The sequence below is a fragment of the Styela clava genome, chromosome 14 (assembly GCF_964204865.1).
Source record: "Styela clava chromosome 14, kaStyClav1.hap1.2, whole genome shotgun sequence".
Classification (NCBI taxonomy): domain Eukaryota; kingdom Metazoa; phylum Chordata; class Ascidiacea; order Stolidobranchia; family Styelidae; genus Styela; species Styela clava.
The window spans coordinates 563,610-583,631 of NC_135263.1; the positions used below are offsets into that span (position 1 = coordinate 563,610).

General features: G+C 37.5%; 1 protein-coding gene across 1 annotated transcript; it reads right to left on the minus strand.

Moving 5' to 3' along the window:
* Positions 1 to 4,133: 4,133 nt before the first annotated feature.
* Positions 4,134 to 19,172, minus strand: LOC120341365 (uncharacterized). Its single transcript, XM_039409854.2, has 15 exons — positions 18,936 to 19,172; positions 15,076 to 15,242; positions 14,803 to 14,878; positions 13,926 to 14,026; positions 13,458 to 13,560; positions 12,958 to 13,212; positions 12,414 to 12,536; positions 12,014 to 12,142; positions 11,269 to 11,412; positions 10,769 to 10,953; positions 10,189 to 10,420; positions 7,558 to 7,752; positions 7,062 to 7,157; positions 6,101 to 6,237; positions 4,134 to 5,405 (listed from the first exon to the last, which is right to left on the minus strand). Exons 1-15 carry the CDS (start codon positions 18,976 to 18,978, stop codon positions 5,271 to 5,273), a joined length of 2,121 nt encoding a protein of 706 aa, XP_039265788.2. The 5' UTR covers positions 18,979 to 19,172; the 3' UTR covers positions 4,134 to 5,270.
* Between the last annotated feature and the right edge of the window lie 850 nt (positions 19,173 to 20,022).

The following is a 20,022-nucleotide window of genomic DNA, read 5'->3' on the forward strand; positions in this document are numbered from 1 at the left end:
TAAAATAATACTGTAAAATAGGATTTCATATTTCAACATTTATTTATACCAATCAGAAATGGTAGTGAAAAACCACGAGCTAACAATTATACGGCAGCAATCTATTTTTTAAATCTGATATTAAAATCACTACAAATACTGAAATATTTTGGTTTTTAACTGAGAATTTGCACAAGACTGAAATGTTAAGATGGGATTTAATAACATTTATTCCTCTGTCTGTCTGTAGACTTGTACAGACAACTGGAAGATTGACTTATGCAGTGTGCTTAAAGCATTGGATTTAGGGCACATTTCTACAATTCCAAGAATAGCCCCCATATTGTCATTGGAAGACCTCATTTCTTTCTGCAATTATAACAGTGAGAGTGAACCCCTTCTTTATGAAACAGTCAGGGCCTGCATATCGACTCAACGTGGCAAACTGGCACCGCGTAATAAACTAGAAGGAAGCCGTCACCATTGGATTCCTCGAGAAAAAATAATTTAATTTTGAAACGGTAGAGGAAAAGCATAAGACCGGAAGTTAGGCAATATGGCAGAAATCCAATATTTCAAATCTGAGGCCTTTTTTATTTATACTTATTCAGTTAAAATTAGCAAATTATGCAAAAAACTTACGATATTATAAACCTACTTATTATTCAAATTATTGCTTAATATTATTGCACATAAATTTCGTAATTCCATTCAAAGGGTTTGTCTTGTCTACTACATATTTTTTCTCTACACTAGGGCCATTTTTATCTTCTTTTTAAGGAAGTAAGGAGAGCAATAGGGTCTAGTATAGTTTAGTACCACAAGTACTTCCGGAGGGCGTAGCATAACGAATTTTGCATATGTTATTCCTAACCCCCACCTGACTATGCCATCCAAAAATTATGTCACTACGACGTCACCATCACGTCATAGGGCTTGCTGAAGTATAATTACGATTGCCCGAAATGGCATCTGCGCCGCCAATCTCGCAAACGCCCGCGATCTCTCTCTTATTGGGATCGTTGTGGCGAGAGAACGAGAGAAATAGCTTGCTCAATTTCGGGTGATTGTCTACGCGTTTCGGACGACTATCCGCATACTTTGGTGGGCCTTATTACGCCACTGTGACTTCGAAATGACCTAATTTTTCGGTGATATAGTCAGGTGAGGGTTAGAATTGACTTATGCAAAAATTGTTAAGCCAGGCCAACTAGAAGTGCGTGTGGTACTAAACTATACCAGACCCGAGCAATATCTGGTGTTTATTTTCAAATATGATAAAATTTCTCATAATCCAAACATTATATCGCACTATTGATAATAAAAGTAAAATTACATTCAAATCTACAGTTGTTAGGCTATATGACTAAATATAAAGGTTCAGGAAAATTCAATAATATACAAGAATCATAATTTATTGCAAACAAAATGTATTCTAATTAATTTCAATAATAAAGTAAACAAAATCATAAATTTTCTGGGTAAACTCGCAAGACATAAAAATATGTGACACAAACTCAGGTTTTTTATTGCATGATAAACGCATTTATTTTTCTGCAACTCTTTTGACAGTTTGATCTCTGGTATATTTATATTACTGGTGGAAATGCTGAAAAAGGTCTCAAATCTGATATTAAAATCACTATCTGCATAGGCCTATATCTACATATCTAGCCAGCACAAAATTGGGGAGTGGAAGTGGTGATTCCTCTACGGCCCATGGGCCGGGGCCACGGCCCATCGAATTGGGCCTCGGCCCATCAGGCTATGGGCCGCGGCCCATCAAGTTGTGCAAAGGGACTATTCACTTGGCTAACACAGAAGTCCCCAAACTCATAATAGAACTATAATGTGGAAAATCTGAACAAAATTTTGTCCTAACCCTAACCTGGTACACAGACTACAGGAGTATCCTTTTCTGTAGCCTGGTATTTTGCTTTATTTTTATATGAAGGCTTATCGTAAGAAAAAAAATTGGTGGCATCCAACGATTTTTTTTTGGTTCGAATATTTACAATTTTGTGAAAATTGAAAATTTTGGTAAGATAATTGAACTTTTCTTGATGGGGCCACGGCCCATGTGGCCCAATTAGATGGGCCGTGGCCCCGGCCCATGGGCCGTAGAGGAATCACCACCCCTGTAGAAATTGGGTTTGCCAAATCGCAGAATGGATAAATGACTGAAGACGGCTGTATAGACGTCCTGTTAAAAATATTGTCAAACGAATATAAAAAGGAATATGAATTTTCGGCAAAAATAAAGTGTAATTGAAGTTATACAATTCTATTTTACACTTTTCAACTCGAATATATACGGTAATTACTAAATTGAGGAAGCCGTAATATGTAAGCCAAAGGAAAAACTGAAGCACAACAGTATGATATGCGCGCCAACGGAATCAATGTGCCAAAAGATGGCGCTAATACATCACAAATGCATAGGATTCCATGTGCCAAAGAAAGAAAATGAATAAAACGATTTCGCTGGCATTGCGGTGGCCGTTGAACGACCTAGGATAGGATAGGATAGAATTTACATATTTATCCCGGGGGAAAGGAAAGCCGATAAGACGGCTTACTGATGACCCCCAAAGGTCGTATCGTTGCCCCTCAGTCATATACCGAAAACTATTTTTTTGATAATTGTTTATGTGTCCATAAATTGTTTTCTTGATTTGACAAAATGAAAATGAAATAAACTCTCCCTCTCTCGCTTATCCATATGGCGAACCACGACCTCTCGTCCGGTTACCATTCCGAGTCGGGTATGGGATTAGTTAAATTGTTTGTTTTCGGAAGCATGGACTTGGTGGTGGAGGAAGCCGTAACCGACCAGCGGTTACGTGAACCACCCAACGACGGCGAGGAGTCCAGCAATCCTCTCGCACATAATCATCCCTGCATGGGATTCGAACCTGCGAACCCATGCAGAGTAATTAGAGGTGCGGTGGCGAGCGTATTCCTAACGCTTAGCCCGTTGAGCCACACCGCCGCGCCCATACCTAATACTACAGTAGGGTTGCCAACCGTCCTTCATTTCAAAGGACAATCTTTTAATTAAGATTTTTGGTCCTTGCCTTTTTTAGCATTTAGAAAAGATGCTAACTGTCCAATTTTATTAACATTGTTTGGGTCATTGTTAAATAAACATAAAATAAAAAAACACATAAAATTTGTTTTAATATATCTTTTCAGCTTATATATCGTTTTTATTCAATTGTTTTATATTGTTCTTTCCTGCAAGATACAAAATAAATGATGACGGTAATCTATGTCCTTTATCGAAACTTTTCTTAGTTGGCAACCCTATACTACAGCGAATGACGTTTTATTGATCTTTTACTAGTTCAGGGCAAATATAGCAATGGATTGCCAATTTGCTGATTTCGAGCACGCGCATTTCATACCTAGGATTGTGTTTTTGCTTAATTATTTGTGAGTTGCTTGTCGAGTGCATGACCCCCCCTTGAAAATTGCTGGCTACGCCCCTGCACCTTCTAATGACAAAAAGCTCATTATTTCTTCAGCAGGGATATTCGGCACCTAATCGCGTTTCTAGTGTCAAATCAATATTTCCAATATAGACTTTCATCTCTTCGCGATAAACATCAATACCTACCTCGGGGAGCTACTCAATTGGCAACTTAAAATTGATGTGTTCGTTAGAATTTTTCTTACTGTTGTTTGCAATAAATCGCTTTTCTGCGCGACTCGTACATTTAAAATGTTTAGTGCTTGAAGCCCTGTGATTAAACTATGCATTTAAGTTTTGTTTGCAAAGTGAAATATATTGTCTGGAATGACCCTTGTTACTCCGCCTGTCATGACTGAAGTCGTTTTCTTCCATTGGCGAGAGTGACACCTGACACCGGGACGCCCAAATGTACCTCAAAGTCCTGCTTTTGTTAATATTCTATGTATGACTTTTTTCATCATAACTCTACTCCCTTCACACTGAAATGCATTTTTTCGGCATATGTGAAAAGATAAACTACCGACCAATTGACTGGGCCCCAGAAATTTTAAAGCTCTATGTAGGGATCTTCGATGAAAAAATTTGGGTAGTCCTGCCCTATCCCATGAATCTTCTAAAAAATTAAACGTCTACCGCCACGTCGAGTAACGCGGCGAAAATCGTATGACAGACATGAAAATATTTTTCTTTGAATTTTTAATATAAAATAAATAAAACATTGCAATATGTAATATAAATGAAACTTTAAAATAAACAGACGTAAACAGAATGATAAATAAAAATCAAGTACGAGGTTCAAAACACAGGAAAATTATCTACAAACGATACAGTGAAACAATTTGAACTTTGAAGGTTTTCCAAGCATTTCGACTATCTTATTTTTCCGTACAAAGGGGCGTCTCTTAACTTAACGTTAAAATATACCAAAAAACTTCACATCAGGGTCGTGCAGGCTCTGCCAGTCTTCATTATGATCGCTAAAAGCATTTTATGACCCTAAATCGGAGTCTTTATAATATGAAATATTTAAAATAGCGATAGCTTTTTATGGTCAAGTCCATTTTAAACCAACAACTGGCTATCTAATCCCATACCCGAAATGGATTGGTAACCGGTCGAGATGACATGGTTCGTCATATGACTGAGCCGTCTTATCGTCTTTCCTAAGGGATAAATAAGTGAATCATATCCCATGGTCATACGGGGTCGCTTATTATTTTAACTCGCTCAGGTACGGATCAAGAAAGCAAGAATTGCACTGGTTACAATGTAAAATATGGTTTAGTACAGGATATGATTATTCAATATGATTAGCGTCGGTCGGTTGTAAAATAACAGAACAGAAATGACAGAATTAGTAGTCTACGCAGCTGCGCCTTCCCGCACTTACTGCCACGGCTTCCTCGAGACTAACCCTTCGTTTTTAACCGCGCTAATACCAGCACAGCAACCGCCAAGAGCGACTACTTTTCTTTCTTCATCATCTCTGTCCAAAACGTTCGCCCAGGGTCATCGGATTACCTCCCATTTAAAAAATCTGTCAGTTCGAATCATGCGATGATTACAGAACTCATATTACTTGCGCAGCCAGGATCAAAGTCTTCCATACATCAGAATCCCTCAGTTGCCAGCAACAAAATCACACATGTGTGACTTATCACCGAATTACTCTCAAATTATCCATCCTTATGCGAACGTCCACGGTCGACCGATGAAAGTTCTTACCGACAATATCCAGTTGCCTAACATATATCACTCATGCACGAAGTAGAATTGACAGCAACATAACCACTCATGCATGGCTTCTCCGCCTTGATCACGTTACTCTCAAATCTTCATTCTTATGCAAACTTCTGCGATCGCCGAACAATAACTCTTCTTGTTGCCTCAAGTTTTCTTCACTCATGCAACCTGTCGCATACGTTTGTGAATGTTCGTCTTTACCAAGCCGCTGTAATTATAGAAAAGAATTTAATATTTTCGTTCTCAGGTGAATCTTCCGTCGGGTTCCCAAATCAGGTCAAGTATTGATTGATCTTGCAAAAGCATAAATCTATATAACGGAAAGCTGATTCCGTGATTACGCTTAACAACCTTATAGTCAAGTATCTCTATTTTCTAGCAGTAAAAATCAAACGTACAAAAACTACGAACAAAAGTGAGCCCATATCAGTACCAGTAAGGAAGTAGCTCAGCGCCGAGTTTACTGAAAAGATTAGGGCAGGTGTGGGCTGCTGTGAATCAGCAGATAGGTGTCGCTGACACGATGACTTCATATTATTTCGCGACTCTTCGTCTATTGCGGAACATTGTGTGTCATTGATTTTTTTTTTATTAATTTATTATTAATATTATTTGATAATAATGTTTCATGCATGGCGAAATAAAATATCTGAATCTGAATCTGGGCAAGCGTGGCGGATCAAAGGTCATAAATAGCGTTTCCAGTGGGTCAAAGAAAACACCAAAATTATAGGTATATAAAACTAACCTCCTAGTTATTTTTTTACTTTTAAATAATGAAGGTTTTTATATCAAAAAGTTTTTAGGATGCGGAGTAAAGCGATTATTTCCCAATATCAACAATTTAGTAAAATGATTTATTTGCAAAAGAAGTGTGTAGCGATGAAAAGTTAAGTAACTCACCCGCATTAATTCCAGTTGTCTCTGAGCTAAATAATAAGCGGTTCCAGATCCGACAGCGGGTTGCATAGGAATGCAGGTATCTGGCAACACTTCTCCGCTTCCTGCGTTACCAATCGGTCGAGGACGAACCATCGGTTCTGAAAATGTAGTTTTTACAGGTTAGACAAAAAATATCAATTCGGAAATTTTAGCTGCCCTGGGCTATAAAGTTGCATTTCCAAATTTTTAAAGATTCGAAAATTTAAAATCGGGAGTGGGAGTCTAAATTTACAAATCCCGAGTAGACAACAAACTTCTTTAAACCACATGATTGTTCATCTGAGGAAGTCTGATTTTGGTCAGACTAAATGTTACAGAAATATATTTGTATTAATGTGCAGCAGACTCTTTGAATTGAATACTATAGTCGATAATTTGAATTTCGGAATATGACATTTTGATTTGAGATTGAAGTTAAACTACGCAGTTGAATGGTCGAAATTTCCGTACCCCGGAGCTAGGTCGGAATTTACACTGTGGTGGTGAGAGTCTAAAAATTTAAAACTTCCAAGTCGAACCCAAGATTTTAAACTCCAGTGCTAGAGTCCGAAAACCGAAGTTGGAGTTGATATTTCAGGCAGTGGCGTATCTACTTAATGGCGCCCATGGCAAAGTCTGAAATTGCGCCCCCTTGATAGCTGTTTGAATATTTATTTATGATGTTTGTTAATGAATTAGAATACCTCCACGTTATTATTTGAGTAAAAATACGAGTTTAAGTTATTCCCAATTTGAAACTATTTCAATGAAACGTTTCATTATTAATACTTTTCGCCGTTTTTTGCGCCTCTGTTTAAACGGCGCCCATGGCACCAGCCATGGATGCCACACCCTAGATACACCACTGATCAGGATTCGTCAAACATTCGGCCCGTTTCTCAAAGATTAGAAAACCAATTTCAGCGTAAGATTTTGAACCAACCTGATTCAGTGTCATCCGCGTTGCTGCAACTTCTTCCATCAGGTGGCATCGAGAGTCGAGTATTCATTGGCGTTCGTAGGCCAGGCGGTATCTTGGCTGTAAAGGTCGTTAATAGTATGGTTAGAGAATAATCGCAAATTCTTTAGAAAAAGTTATTGAAATATAATCAAAATTTTTTGTTGAACATTTTGGGGATTTACACATAAAACCTCGCTGCAAAAGCGATTTTTGATTACGAACAACGGAAAAAGTGTTTTGTGAAAGAGGAGAAGGCAAAACGAAACCCAGATGAATGAGTATGCTTATTACTGGCGAGAGTATTAGACCTGACTAAGTTGTTGTGTTGTACCAGCTGTCAAAGCCCAAGCCGAACCCCCGCCCTCAACTCTCATGCCATTTCACTTAGAGTGTTAAAAATATGATCGGCAATGCTGAAAACCAGGGTTATATATATTGAAGTAAAGTGCGCAAATAGGCGCCGTATATGAAAACTTACATTTCTTGTTTTTCCTTCTGCAATGCACAACAACAACAGCTACCATAATGAATATAATGAGAAAGCAGGCAGCGATGCCTCCGAGCACCACCGGATTGTTAGTTATCGTCTGCTCAAACCAGGCTCCGACTCCGGTCAGGGTTGAATTTGTCGTTCGAGGAATGGAAGTAAATCTGGCATCGGGGGTTGGTTTAACTGGAACAGAATAAACATTAGTATTCTAAATTAGCGTTCAATTGTTATGAAACGATATTATTCTGGCTAGATATGCTTGGTTGATTTTCTAGACAATATGTAATATTAAAATCAAAAGCATACATAAAGACGATTAGATCAGGGGTTCTCAAACTTTTGATGTTGCGGAGCCCTTGAAAGGTTGAATATTATTCGCGGAGCCCCAAAATAAATGTTAAAATTGTTACTTTCAGATTAATATTCCTGAGCAAGTTAAATGTACTTTAATTATTTTAAATGCTGAACCTTTTTTAATAGGGTTACCACAACTCATAAATAAATCGAAATTTCATACTAAAGCTGTAAATTTGACACTTGACGAACATATTAATAAATTAGGGGTCGAATCTTTTCTCTTTTGACATTTTTGGAAGACATAAAAGGCCGTTAATAACGTTCGCGATTTCATTTCGTTACAATCGCCGATTTTTTTCGTCAGCATGTAAACATCTTTACGCCGGTGTTTATTCTCCCCAAATCAAATATTTCCCTCGGCATATACATGTATTGTTACACAATGACGACGTAAAATTGCTTTTTTGTTCTTATGGGGAATTATGAGTTCAATGTGAAAAACATGTTACCATATTATAGTCATCGGCGACAAAATGCTAAAAATAATAATCAATAAAGAGGTAAATCCACAACTCAAATTTCTTGATTGAAAAACCGCATTCTAAAATATTAAAACTTAAAATGAAAGATCACAGCAGACACAGCAGGTTTCAGCAGACTCACTTCAGATTGAAAACGCTTTTATAGACATTGTAAATCACAAAAGTTGGTGTTATGTTAGCTTTTTATCGTAGTAACTGCGAAATCGAAACACAGTCAATTGTGCGCGCGATGTACCTGTTTTTTCCTATTCTGAAACTACCGACGCAGCCGCACGCAATCAATTGTGCGCGATCCGCGATGTACCTTTTTTCATTCTGAAACTACCGACGGAGCTGAATGCAATAAAATAATTTTCAATTGTTCGTATTTTGCCCAGACATTGTGATTTTTTAAACGGCGATATCTTGCTTAAAAATAATCTCATGTGCGAAAGAACAAATCAAGTTTGACAAATCCCAAGATCGCAAAAATACGACCTCAATTTATTTATAGTTGGCAGTTTATGACATATTTTATGTTATTTTAGAATAGTATTCTTTCATTTTAGTAATCATAATAGTAATCTCGAATCAAACGTGAGTAACGACATTATAACGACGAGTCACGTTAAATGCTCCATTGGTCATGGATTGAATATTTTACGCAACAGAAATCTCGTTATCCCTTTCTTTAATCGCGAAGAATGTTGCGCGGAAATTTCCGATTCCAATTTTAAACCACCTCCCTCTTAAGAATCCTGGCTGCGACACTGCTTATAAATAATGTCATTATTTGATTCCGCATCTTCACCATATTTCGAGACTATATTGTTGTCAGATTTTATCAAAGCTGTCATTGCTTCTTTGAACAGTTACAAAATTTTGAGTCAGTATTTTGAAGAGTAATCGAATAGCTCGCGGAGCCCCTGGGTTTCTCTCGCGGAGCCCTGGGGCTCCGTACGGAGCACTTTGAGAACCTATGGATTAGATGACACAATCATATTGAACAACGGCATCTCGTGTTTACGATAGTTATCATGTTATTACATATGTATTGACTTAATTGCTAATAAAAACGAAACCGACGACGATTATGTTGTCTCTTTGACGTGGACGAGTTCAAAAACCCTCTCACAAATAATTTGGCGCTTCAGAAGTGTGTGTACCAATACGGAGGTGACTAATTTTGTTCACCTACTTTACATCAAGTTTTATAAAGGTTCTGAACCTATGGCACGGGGCATATTTACTTGGCTAACACAGACAATCCCCGAACTCGTAATAGAACTAAAATATGGAAAATCAGAATAAAATTATGGCCCAACCCTAACCTGGTACACATACTACGGGACTACCCATAATTTTGCCTCACGGCGTTCGGAACTGCTAAACTAAAATAAGGAAAATCAGAATAAAATTATGGCCTAACCCTAACCTGGTACACATACTACGGGACTACCCATAATTTTGCCTCACGGCGTTCGGAACTGCTAAACTAAAATAAGGAAAATCAGAATAAAATTATGGCCTAACCCTAACCTGGTACACATACTACGGGACTACCCATAATTTTGCCTCACGGCGTTCGGAACTGCTAAACTAAAATAAGGAAAATCAAGATAAAATTATGGCCTAACCCTAACCTGGTACACATACTACGGGACAACCCATAATTCTGCCTCACGGCGTTCGAAACTGCTGAAACACGCAGGGTAATGATAGAACACATGTCAAACACGTTCCTAACATCAAGGCTCAAACACGTGAGTTGTCAAATTGCATTCGTGAAATATCAACTTACCAACAGGTTCATAAGAGAGAATAAATCCACAAGAATTCAGATTGTCTTCTACTTTCGATCTCACCCATTGTATAATCACAATATTGCTTTTTGACATCGCAGTTGGATATTGTGATGTCATAGGCCAAGATGTTCGTCCGTCTCTGATCGTCAACATCTCGTCTCTCGCAAGCTGATAATCCAGCAACTTGAAAAGAATATTGTGTCCAGTTGGGACACGAAGAGTCCAAATCTGCATTAGAAAGAAATAACTCATATTGAGGACAAGTCATGTATAGAAGAGTTTACTATGCAATTCATGCTGCACACTAACATAAATGTATTTATGAAACGTTTCGTTTGACTAAAATAAACTTCTTTGGACAAGCAGTTCACAACAATTTATTTATTTATCTCCGTTACGACGGTACTAAATACATCCGTGCGCAGATAATTAATTGAACAACTTTTATGCATTGGAAGTGAGGCCGTTTTGAGGGCCACAAAAAATTTGTTCGCGGGCCGTATTTGGTGCGCGGGCCGCAGTTTGCCGGCTATCGATATGTATGATGACAAACTGATGCTGGCAGTAATAACTTACCACAGAATCTTTGCAATGTTTGGTCAAAGACGATACGAGCACTCCTTTGTCTTCTGCTTTGATTGAACACCCGCAATCACATTGTTTATCGTCATCAATGGATGACATCATACCACTTGCGTAACAATTGCTTGGTATGACGTCATCAGATATATTAACTGCAAGTTCGGTAAGTGACCTCTCACCTAAAATGATGTTCAAAAACAATGGTGATTATTCTTCCAATATGAATGCACAATAAATAAATATTGTAAGTCGTGAATCTGAATGCTGGCTGATTTCAGACTGAGAAAATCTGTTCGCCAGAATACGCCAACAAGTGTCATTACTGCATAATGCATAACCACGTTTGTAAATTGGATATTTTTAGTGGTCAGGTGAAAGGTTGTCACAGATGGTTAGAAAAAATCATTGCTCCCTATTAATTTTCTACACCGTCTTCCGCTTCGTTTCTACAAATAAATTCATGTATGTGATATTGCGTCTACACGCTTTCTTACCATTTTTATTTGGACAGATTTCTCCGCCTCCCCTTGGTTTAGGATTGTCACAAACTCTCTTGCGCCTACTAACGGTTTTCTGGCAAGGACGCTTGCATGTTGACCAAGACACCCACGGAGACCATGAGCCGGAAATCTTGAGGCCTGAAATATATAAAACAGTTTTGAATAAACTGTCCTAATAAATCGAAATTTCCAACTCGGAGTCAACCCCAAACCGGAGTTGCAAATGGTCAGTAGGTCAAGTCTAAAGTGGGGGTGAGGATCAAGATTTTCTGAACATGAATTGGAGAGCCATCAAGTTGATGAATAAATATTCCTCGGGGCGAGCCGGTAGAAGGCCTAATAATGTGGCGAATTATGGTATCACGTCAATCGATCATCAATCCTTTTTATCTCAAATCATAATAAATATAAATCAAAACAGCGCAAAAAGTAAACAGATAAACAGAATGGAGAGATAACTGGGAGGCGTGCATAACTTAAATTAGAGTCTGAAAACGTAATAGTGCCCTCCCAGCCACGAAAAAAATACATAAAAGCGTCAACGCGATTCAGAATCGGGAAATACTTTCAACGCAATTTAAAATGAGAAAACCAAAAGAAATATACCGAATATGAGAACAAGTGAGATATACTTTCTTAAGACTTGTAAAGTGTATATACTCATGGTTGAATTATGCATGCCGATTGTCATCGCATGGACTTGATCAACATAATACATTCGTAATGCATAAGATCTTACCAGATTCCTTGTTAACAGGCTCGCATATAGTCCTGGCAACGTGTCCTCCCTTGACGACATATTGGAAACAGAATCCTTCCACTGTCTGATTCATGTTGTAAAATGACGAACATGAGAATGTCACGTGATCTAAAAACGCGGAAATAAAGGTTGAAAGAGCAGTTGAATAGCTAGCAATAGTAAAGTATTACCGATTGCTAATCGATTCAGAGAGGAGAAAGGGGTTTGGGATTGATTTTTGGCAGTAAACTGCATTGTGGTACGCCATATGCTTAATTCGTCTTATCGGCTTCTCTTCCTCGAAAAAAACATATACAACTAGCATATACAGCCACTAGCATATACAGACAACAACATATGCAACCAATAGCATATACAACCACCTGCATATACAACCAACCTTCATTTCCTCTCTTTTGCGAATCCACAATTTTCATGGTTCCATTTGAAACCGACAACAGACGAACGGAATCTTCTGTCGATGCGCAGGGAGGGAAAGATAGTGACACGATCACCCCTGCACCTGGGAAGTTAATTTAGAAATTATATTTTGGGATGCTAGTTTACTTAGAAAGAAGGGAAGTTTGGACCCATCAAAAGGTGCTAACATTTTTATGAAAACACCATTTCTTTAGTGTCATGAAATGCAAACGTAAGGTACTACGACATATACCGGTAGTTCTCGTTTCGTGACCTAATTTTTAGTATCACTTCATTAACTTTGTGTTAAGAAGTTCAATATGACATCAACATGGAAGTCATACAGACAACTTTTCTATTACGAAGTTAACCTTTCACACACGCTCAACTTTAATAACGTTAATCTTTGTTGCGTCACAGTTTTTAACAGACTTTTCCAGCATATGAATATTTCGAATATATCAATCGATAAGGGAATAAAATGTGAGTCTTTTTTTCGTCAAAACAAGTATATCGATATTTACCTTGGCATGGAAAGGCATGTTTGAGCAATTTCAGGTTATAATCTGTGCTCCATTCCACATTCATGACGTCACTTGTAGAAATAATGACGTCATCAGTCGGGGACGTCATAAATAATTCCACTTGGTACATCCCTACGTTTTGAAACTCTTCACAGGGTAATACGGTGTAGGAAGGGATAAAAGTCTCTGATGACGTCATAACAGGAAAGATTTTGAATTGTCTTTGCGCGCCTTCGATCAATGAAGTGAGACCTCCTGTAGTGACAAAAAATTGTAAGCGTTAGGTAGGACATTGTGCTGCGCTTGTTTTTAACAATATTTGGGTCGAAGGCAAAAAGACAAAAGTCAATAGACAAAAAGTAAGAATTTGAAATAAATACCACAAATATACTAAAAAAACGCTGAAATACGTCTCTAGTTCTTGTAAAAAGGAAAGATTCATGAATACCAGCAAGCGAGGTAACCACGGAAACGGTACGGGGGCACATCAAATATCCTACCTTTCTTGTTGTTCCCGTTATCCAGTTTCTTCATCTTTAGATATAACTTATTCTGTCGGGCGATATCGGATTTGCACATTTTGCCTTCAACCGTTAGCGATACCTGAACATGTAGAAAGAACAGTTTTAGTCTATTTTTTCAGATTTTTTGTTTCTTAAAGTCGATCTATTGATCTTAAACGGAGAACTGATCGACTCTTCCCATATCCGACAAGGACTGGTATCGAGACAAGAGATACCGAGCCAGAAATATTCCGATCCTTACAAAATAGTAGCTATACTGAATATTAGTCGCAATTGGCGCGGTGGCGTAAGAATTAAAGATCTAGCGCTACTCGGATCCAAATCCTATGGCCGCATGCAGGGGGTATCGAGGAATCTATGGACGTAGATCGTATGATACAGAAAAATGCTATTCTTCTGAGTTTGAATCTCACAACAAATACAACACCAGATTAGAAAATCAACCTTCACATCCGTAGTCAAAGCTTCGTGGGTCCTTTCCCAATCTATCTTCACTTCGGGCCAGCTCTGTGCTGGGACAGGTCGACTGAAAGCCAAGATTTCACCTGTGAGAGATTAGATGTGAACAAAACTTTATTTTGCGAACTAATTACCGTTTATAGACACGAACTTCATCAGGGCAAAGAACATAAATATATAGTGTTCTATCAGCTTTGTTCATATCACAGTACGTACTTTCACAACTGTTACAGGGAAAATAATACAGTTAGGCCAGGGATGTGCAAAAGGCGGCCCGCGGGTCACAACTCGCACTTTCTCGCTTCTGTCAAGACGCATCTCAGTGTTCAGTTCGTTTTTTTATTTATTGGGTATTTGTGTCGTTTACGCACAAGACTTCGACTTCGGGTAATACAGGGGTGGGCAACTTCTCTAGTCGGCGGGCCGGATTATTACAAAAAATACTTCGGTACCCAATCTTTATTAAATACTCGACACTCTGTCAACTTTACGTTAATAAAACTTAATATCTAATTTCTAAAATCTATTTATATTTAGAATCTAAATATAACTGATAACAGTAGTGGGGAATGTTTACAACGCTCTCTGCTTTGACCTTATATTGTTTGTATGCTAACGCAATTGTTTGTTCACTAAGGCAATTGTTTATTTCACCAGCTCGCATTGACAGTGCTGTGAGAGTGGAGCGATCGGCAACTTTCAGGAATGATGCGTCGGACCACATTACAGAGTGTGATTGGATACAGTCCGCGGGCCGGTCAAAATCTCATCGCGGGCCGTATGTTGCTCACCCCTGGGGTAATATATATGAAGATAGTGTCTTCTGCAACTTGGTAAAGATATTATGACGTAATAGTCGTACCTTCTGTAGATCGTATCTTGAACTGATATGACCCGGCGTTGAAGAAATATCCGCAGTTGAAAATGAGAGTCGAAGTCTGGAAGAGAAATGTTAGAATTATTACGATAAATTGGCAAAAACCTATGAGAGAGAGGTTGCTGAATCGTTCGCACTTATTACTCGCTAGTTCGGCTTCGATTGAAAATAATGCATCTGAGAATATTTAGATAAATGGGGTTGTTTCAACTCCACCCCCCTACGTTCATGACAGCCCAGAAAATCAAACAAACGAACCTCTGATGACTTTGTTATCAGTTGAGCAGTTATTGGTTCATCTCCATTGTTACCGAACAATTCAACAACATCGCCGATTCTTGCGTTTCTTGTTTGTACAACAACGTCATCACTGAACGCTTGAATGGTCTCTGGAACAATCAGTTCGGGGTCGGTCGACGCAAAAACTGAAAAAAGGGACTAAAATGAGTATTTTAATGACAGAAATATCGGGCACCGAAAGACTCAAAATGTTCTAAAAAATAGGAGTATCCTTCTTTTTCGTTTTGTTGTTGTGAAGATATTTTATTTTCACAACTGATGGGCCGATTGGATAGCTATCCATGCAATTTTCCGATTCATTTTAATTCAAGAAAACACATTTTTGACCGCTCTATCCATATATTTGAGCATTGCGCTCTTATTATTATTATAAGCCAACGTTTCCCAAACAAGGTGGAATTTTGCCTTGCATTTTTTACAAATATTTTTTAGTCATTTATTAATATTATTACTAACGCCGTTCTTCAAGGAGCCCTCATTTTACAGACAATTGTTGTGTTTGCTCCATATATCTAAACATTTGGAAGATTTTTAAAAATCGGAGTATTAGCTCCAGGCTTGTCCATGGGAATGGGACAACACTCCGCTGTATTTCCCTTGGGACACGAATTTTTCTTTTTATCATTATGAGAAAAATCGCTTTCCTCTTAAACCCTTATCTTTTTTTCTAAATTTTCTATGAATGCCACGAGATCTGATATTTCATCCAAAATTACCGTATACCGTATGGACTTCGTATAATCGTAACCATGTATTTGAGCATAGCTTTCTTGTTAGTGATATATAGTTCTGAATTTTTAAAGTTAAGTCAATAAATTTGTCGTTTTGCATGTCTCTTTATATACGTAGTCCCACTTAGTAGACGCTAAACCTAGATTTAGCATTTTTTATTGAAAATTATTTCTAATGGGAATCCCATGGGATGGGACGAGACAAAAAAATGTGTCCCGTGGACAAGCCTGATTACCTCTCAATAAGTAGCAAAGAAGACCCATCTCTAAGCAAATATGGGCGGGAACTGAAAGGCCATGAACTACATGTTTTAATACAGCGGCGTTGTAATGTGATATCCATAGCCATCTTACATGGCCAAGTATGTTCAACACCTGTAGAGTTTTCTGAAAATTACCAAGTCTGTCTCGGGCATTTTATTGTTATTGTGAAATAACAATAGCGCCATAAAAGATCTTGAAAGCGATACCGATGTCGTAAAACCGAATAAATTGAATTAAAAGTTCGTGCAACAGAAGTTTAACGGAGACTCCCATCTGTTGGCACTATAAATTGGATTTTATCGTATCTGTTGCAGGTTGTTTCCTCGACCTTTCAAATCTGCTGCGATAAAATCAGAAGTTCACGATGTCAAACTGCAACTATATTATAGAATAGCACAACTTTCGCAAACCTACTTGGATGGGGCCTGTGCAGTACCGACCTAACACAAGGGAAGCCATAATGGAGGCTAATTATGCATTTAGCTTAAGTTAGGTCGGCACTGCTTCGCTTGTGCTCTTGGCTTAGGTCTGGATCATTTTTATGGTGGGAGGGAAGAGGGTCTTGACATGGTATCAAATCAGCTTAAAGTGGCTTTACATATATCAACTATATATACATATATCTACTACATATATTTTACATACTACTTTACATATTATTTTCAATATATCTACTTCAACAACAAGGTAAACAGACGTTTTTAACGCAGAAACGCCACGATAATCTCACACGTTCCGAAGCAAACCTGCCACAGAAACTATGTGACATTTTTCACGTCCCAGAGAACTAATTTAAGCTAGAACTAATTGAGTGAAAATATCACGAAGAATGAGAACTGCCCGTTCCTGTTTTAAACAACAACCTTTTTTTCAATTTGTGACGTCAATAGCTGCTTTCGTTTTAATAAGATCGGAAAGTACTCGGATTTTTTTACAAATACTTAATTTGTTTCGTCTTTAATTAAGAGAAGTCCGTTATATTTGGTTACATTTATGGTTGAATTATTTAAATTTAATATCCATTTTATTAATCGTCTGCGCAGCAAGGTGCCAATTTTGGTGAGCTATCATTTAAATTGAACTTTAAGCGGCTTAAACCCCGGGAAGCCATAGAATCGTATTATAGGAGATTTAATATTAAATCCGCAGACGCCGTTTAGGAACGTTAATACACGTTTGAATGATTGCTATTGAACGATGCGCCGTTATGAGCGCTTCTGTTATTTTTTGGTGATTGAAAGCACCCATTTCTGAATATTTTTATACGGTTCCAAACACTGGATAACCAGTTATACAGTACCAGACTGCAATTTCATGGTTCTCTGTTAACAACTAAAAACGCTTCAAGTGTCTTAAAATATATGGTTAGAAATTCCGGATAACCGACCGCAGATTTCTAACTCAATTCATGACTCGATTTGCTATTACATTCTACGCTGTGAAACTTACTGATATTTTTATGAACACGCAAATATACAGGGTGTCCATAAAGTCTCTTTACGATAACAATTTCGTTATGAAGTCAGTTCTCAATATACAGGGTGTCCATAAAGTCTCTTTACGATAACAATTTCGTTATGAAGTCAGTTCTCAATATACAGGGTGTCCATAAAGTCTCTTTACGATAACAATTTCGTTATGAAGTCAGTTCTCAATATACAGGGTGTCCATAAAGTCTCTTTACGATAACAATTTCGTTATGAAGTCAGTTCTCAATATACAGGGTGTCCATAAAGTCTCTTTACGATAACAATTTCGTTATGAAGTCAGTTCTCAATATACAGGGTGTCCATAAAGTCTCTTTACGATAACAATTTCGTTATGAAGTCAGTTCTCAATATACAGGGTGTCCATAAAGTCTCTTTACAATTACAATTTCGTTATGAAGTCAGTAGTACTCAATATATCATAACCAGGTTTGTTGTTTTTTAATCAGTAGTTGTTCAAGTATTTTTACATCATTTAAATACCTGCGAGGGCTAAAAAAAATATATGGTATCGATAAATTCCCTTCGCAATTTAAATTTTTTAGGACCTCATGCCTATGGACACCCTATATAACTGGAAAAAAGTGTTTTTTGCAATCTAACTATAATAATGCGGTAAAACCCCGGGATGCCTAAGCAATCGGACTAAATAAGATTTAATATTCGAATACCAACCGACGTTGAGGAACGTTAAACACACGTTTCATAATGTTATTGTTATTAAATGGATTATTTGGCAACACGTTTCTCCTTGAATAATCCTAAACGTTATTACAGTAATCGCTTTCAATTACCACTTTGCTGAAAATTGGATTATTCGACAATATTGGGGTTTGTGTCTTATTTAACGCGGAGCAATGAGTCGTTTTTCTGTGGTTTGTATTTGTTGTTCTTGGGAAAAATTGCCTGCGATCCGAACAGACTTAATTTTAATTAAATTACCCAGTAAATTATTTTCCAATGGGGCGCATGCCGCGACGTTTGCTGACGCATATAAATATATTTTGGTATAAAAGCCGCAAGTCAAAAATATGCGATAGACGCATAATTTTTGAAATTATTAATTTTAGAATACAGTGAACAGAAAAGAAGTTTACACAAACGGCCCGCGAGCCGCGGTTTGTACACCGTTGTATTATACTTTTGAAAACTTGTCATCTCTAGCAATATTTTGGCACCAAAAATGATCAAAGTATAATGATGGTCGCATACTGTCTAATTAATTATAACTACGTTACTTGACATCACGGATACGACGCCACTCCTGTAAAACCCACAAGACAAATCCGTGTAATTGTATATTCAAATGTTTCGATTACTACAAAATTATACTAACCTTGTCCAATTATGGCGCAATAAAGTAATATATTGAACACCATTCTTCCAATTTCTAACGACAACTCAAGCAAACTTGTCTTCGTCAAAATGTAAATCCTTGTTTCGTGTGTCTCGCGTTTATTTTTACTGTAAAGATAGCTCCGTTTCTTTAAGACTTTGAGGGCTTTATTGTGGCCCAATTCGCCGTCTATCTGTTTTATAGTAATCTAGCGTTCTTATATATTTATAGCTGGAAAACGAAAACTTGTAAATGTCACAGAAAAGCCCGAGTAGGGGTTGGATTAAAGTTACTCCGGCTCCGGATTTTAACTGGTAAAACTTTGGGGTTGTCACGGGTTTTGGTGCATGAATTGCCATACTTTAGAAATGCAACTCCGAAATCGATAGGGCAACTCCGAAATCGATAAATATAAAAATTAAGCTCCGAATCCGGGAAATCTGAAAATACGAATTCAATACCTCGTTTCGTGCGCTCTCGACAAACTTTTACAGAAACTCCCAGGAAAACATCATAACTGCATATATATATATATACCTATAACGTTTCCAAAGGCTCCAAGGACGGTGATATTAAGCGTGTACATACACTTCTAACGGGGAAGAAAAAACATAGTTGATAACGGGGTAGTCATTATTAAAAACCCAAAACAAACAAGAATAATATGATGTCATAATCCAAATATGACATCACAATATTGTCTCAACGATTGAGGAAGACATGATAACGCGTGTCCTTCTAAATAACGACACTGGTTTTGTTATCAGTTGACAAATAATATTTACAATTTATGAGAAATTATTAATTTAAAAATGGATGCTAGCTTAATTACCTAACGGAAATCGAGAGTATACTGATTACAAATAGATAATAAAACTAATTGACAGCCTGAAACTCAGTCCTGTTCCGGGGCGGCTAATAAAGCATCAGAAATAAACAGAAATATACAAAATACGATTCTACTAAAATATAATAAGAATATGAAAGCTTATATAACAGTAATAGAAGAAGTGTTTGTCTTTTGCGAGGAAATCTAATGTGCGAGCGACTAGTTTTACCGGGAATCCGGATTCCGCTACTTTAACAT

Coding starts and splice junctions, on each gene's coding strand:
- LOC120341365 (XM_039409854.2), bottom strand. CDS start 18,978: ATGGTGTTCAATATATTACTTTATTGCGCCATAATTGGACAAG. Junction 13,213..13,457: donor TAACGGGAACAACAAGAAAG/GTAGGATATTTG, acceptor TTGTCACTACAG/GAGGTCTCACTTCATTGATC. Junction 5,406..6,100: donor GACAACTGGAATTAATGCGG/GTGAGTTACTTA, acceptor CTATAATTACAG/CGGCTTGGTAAAGACGAACA.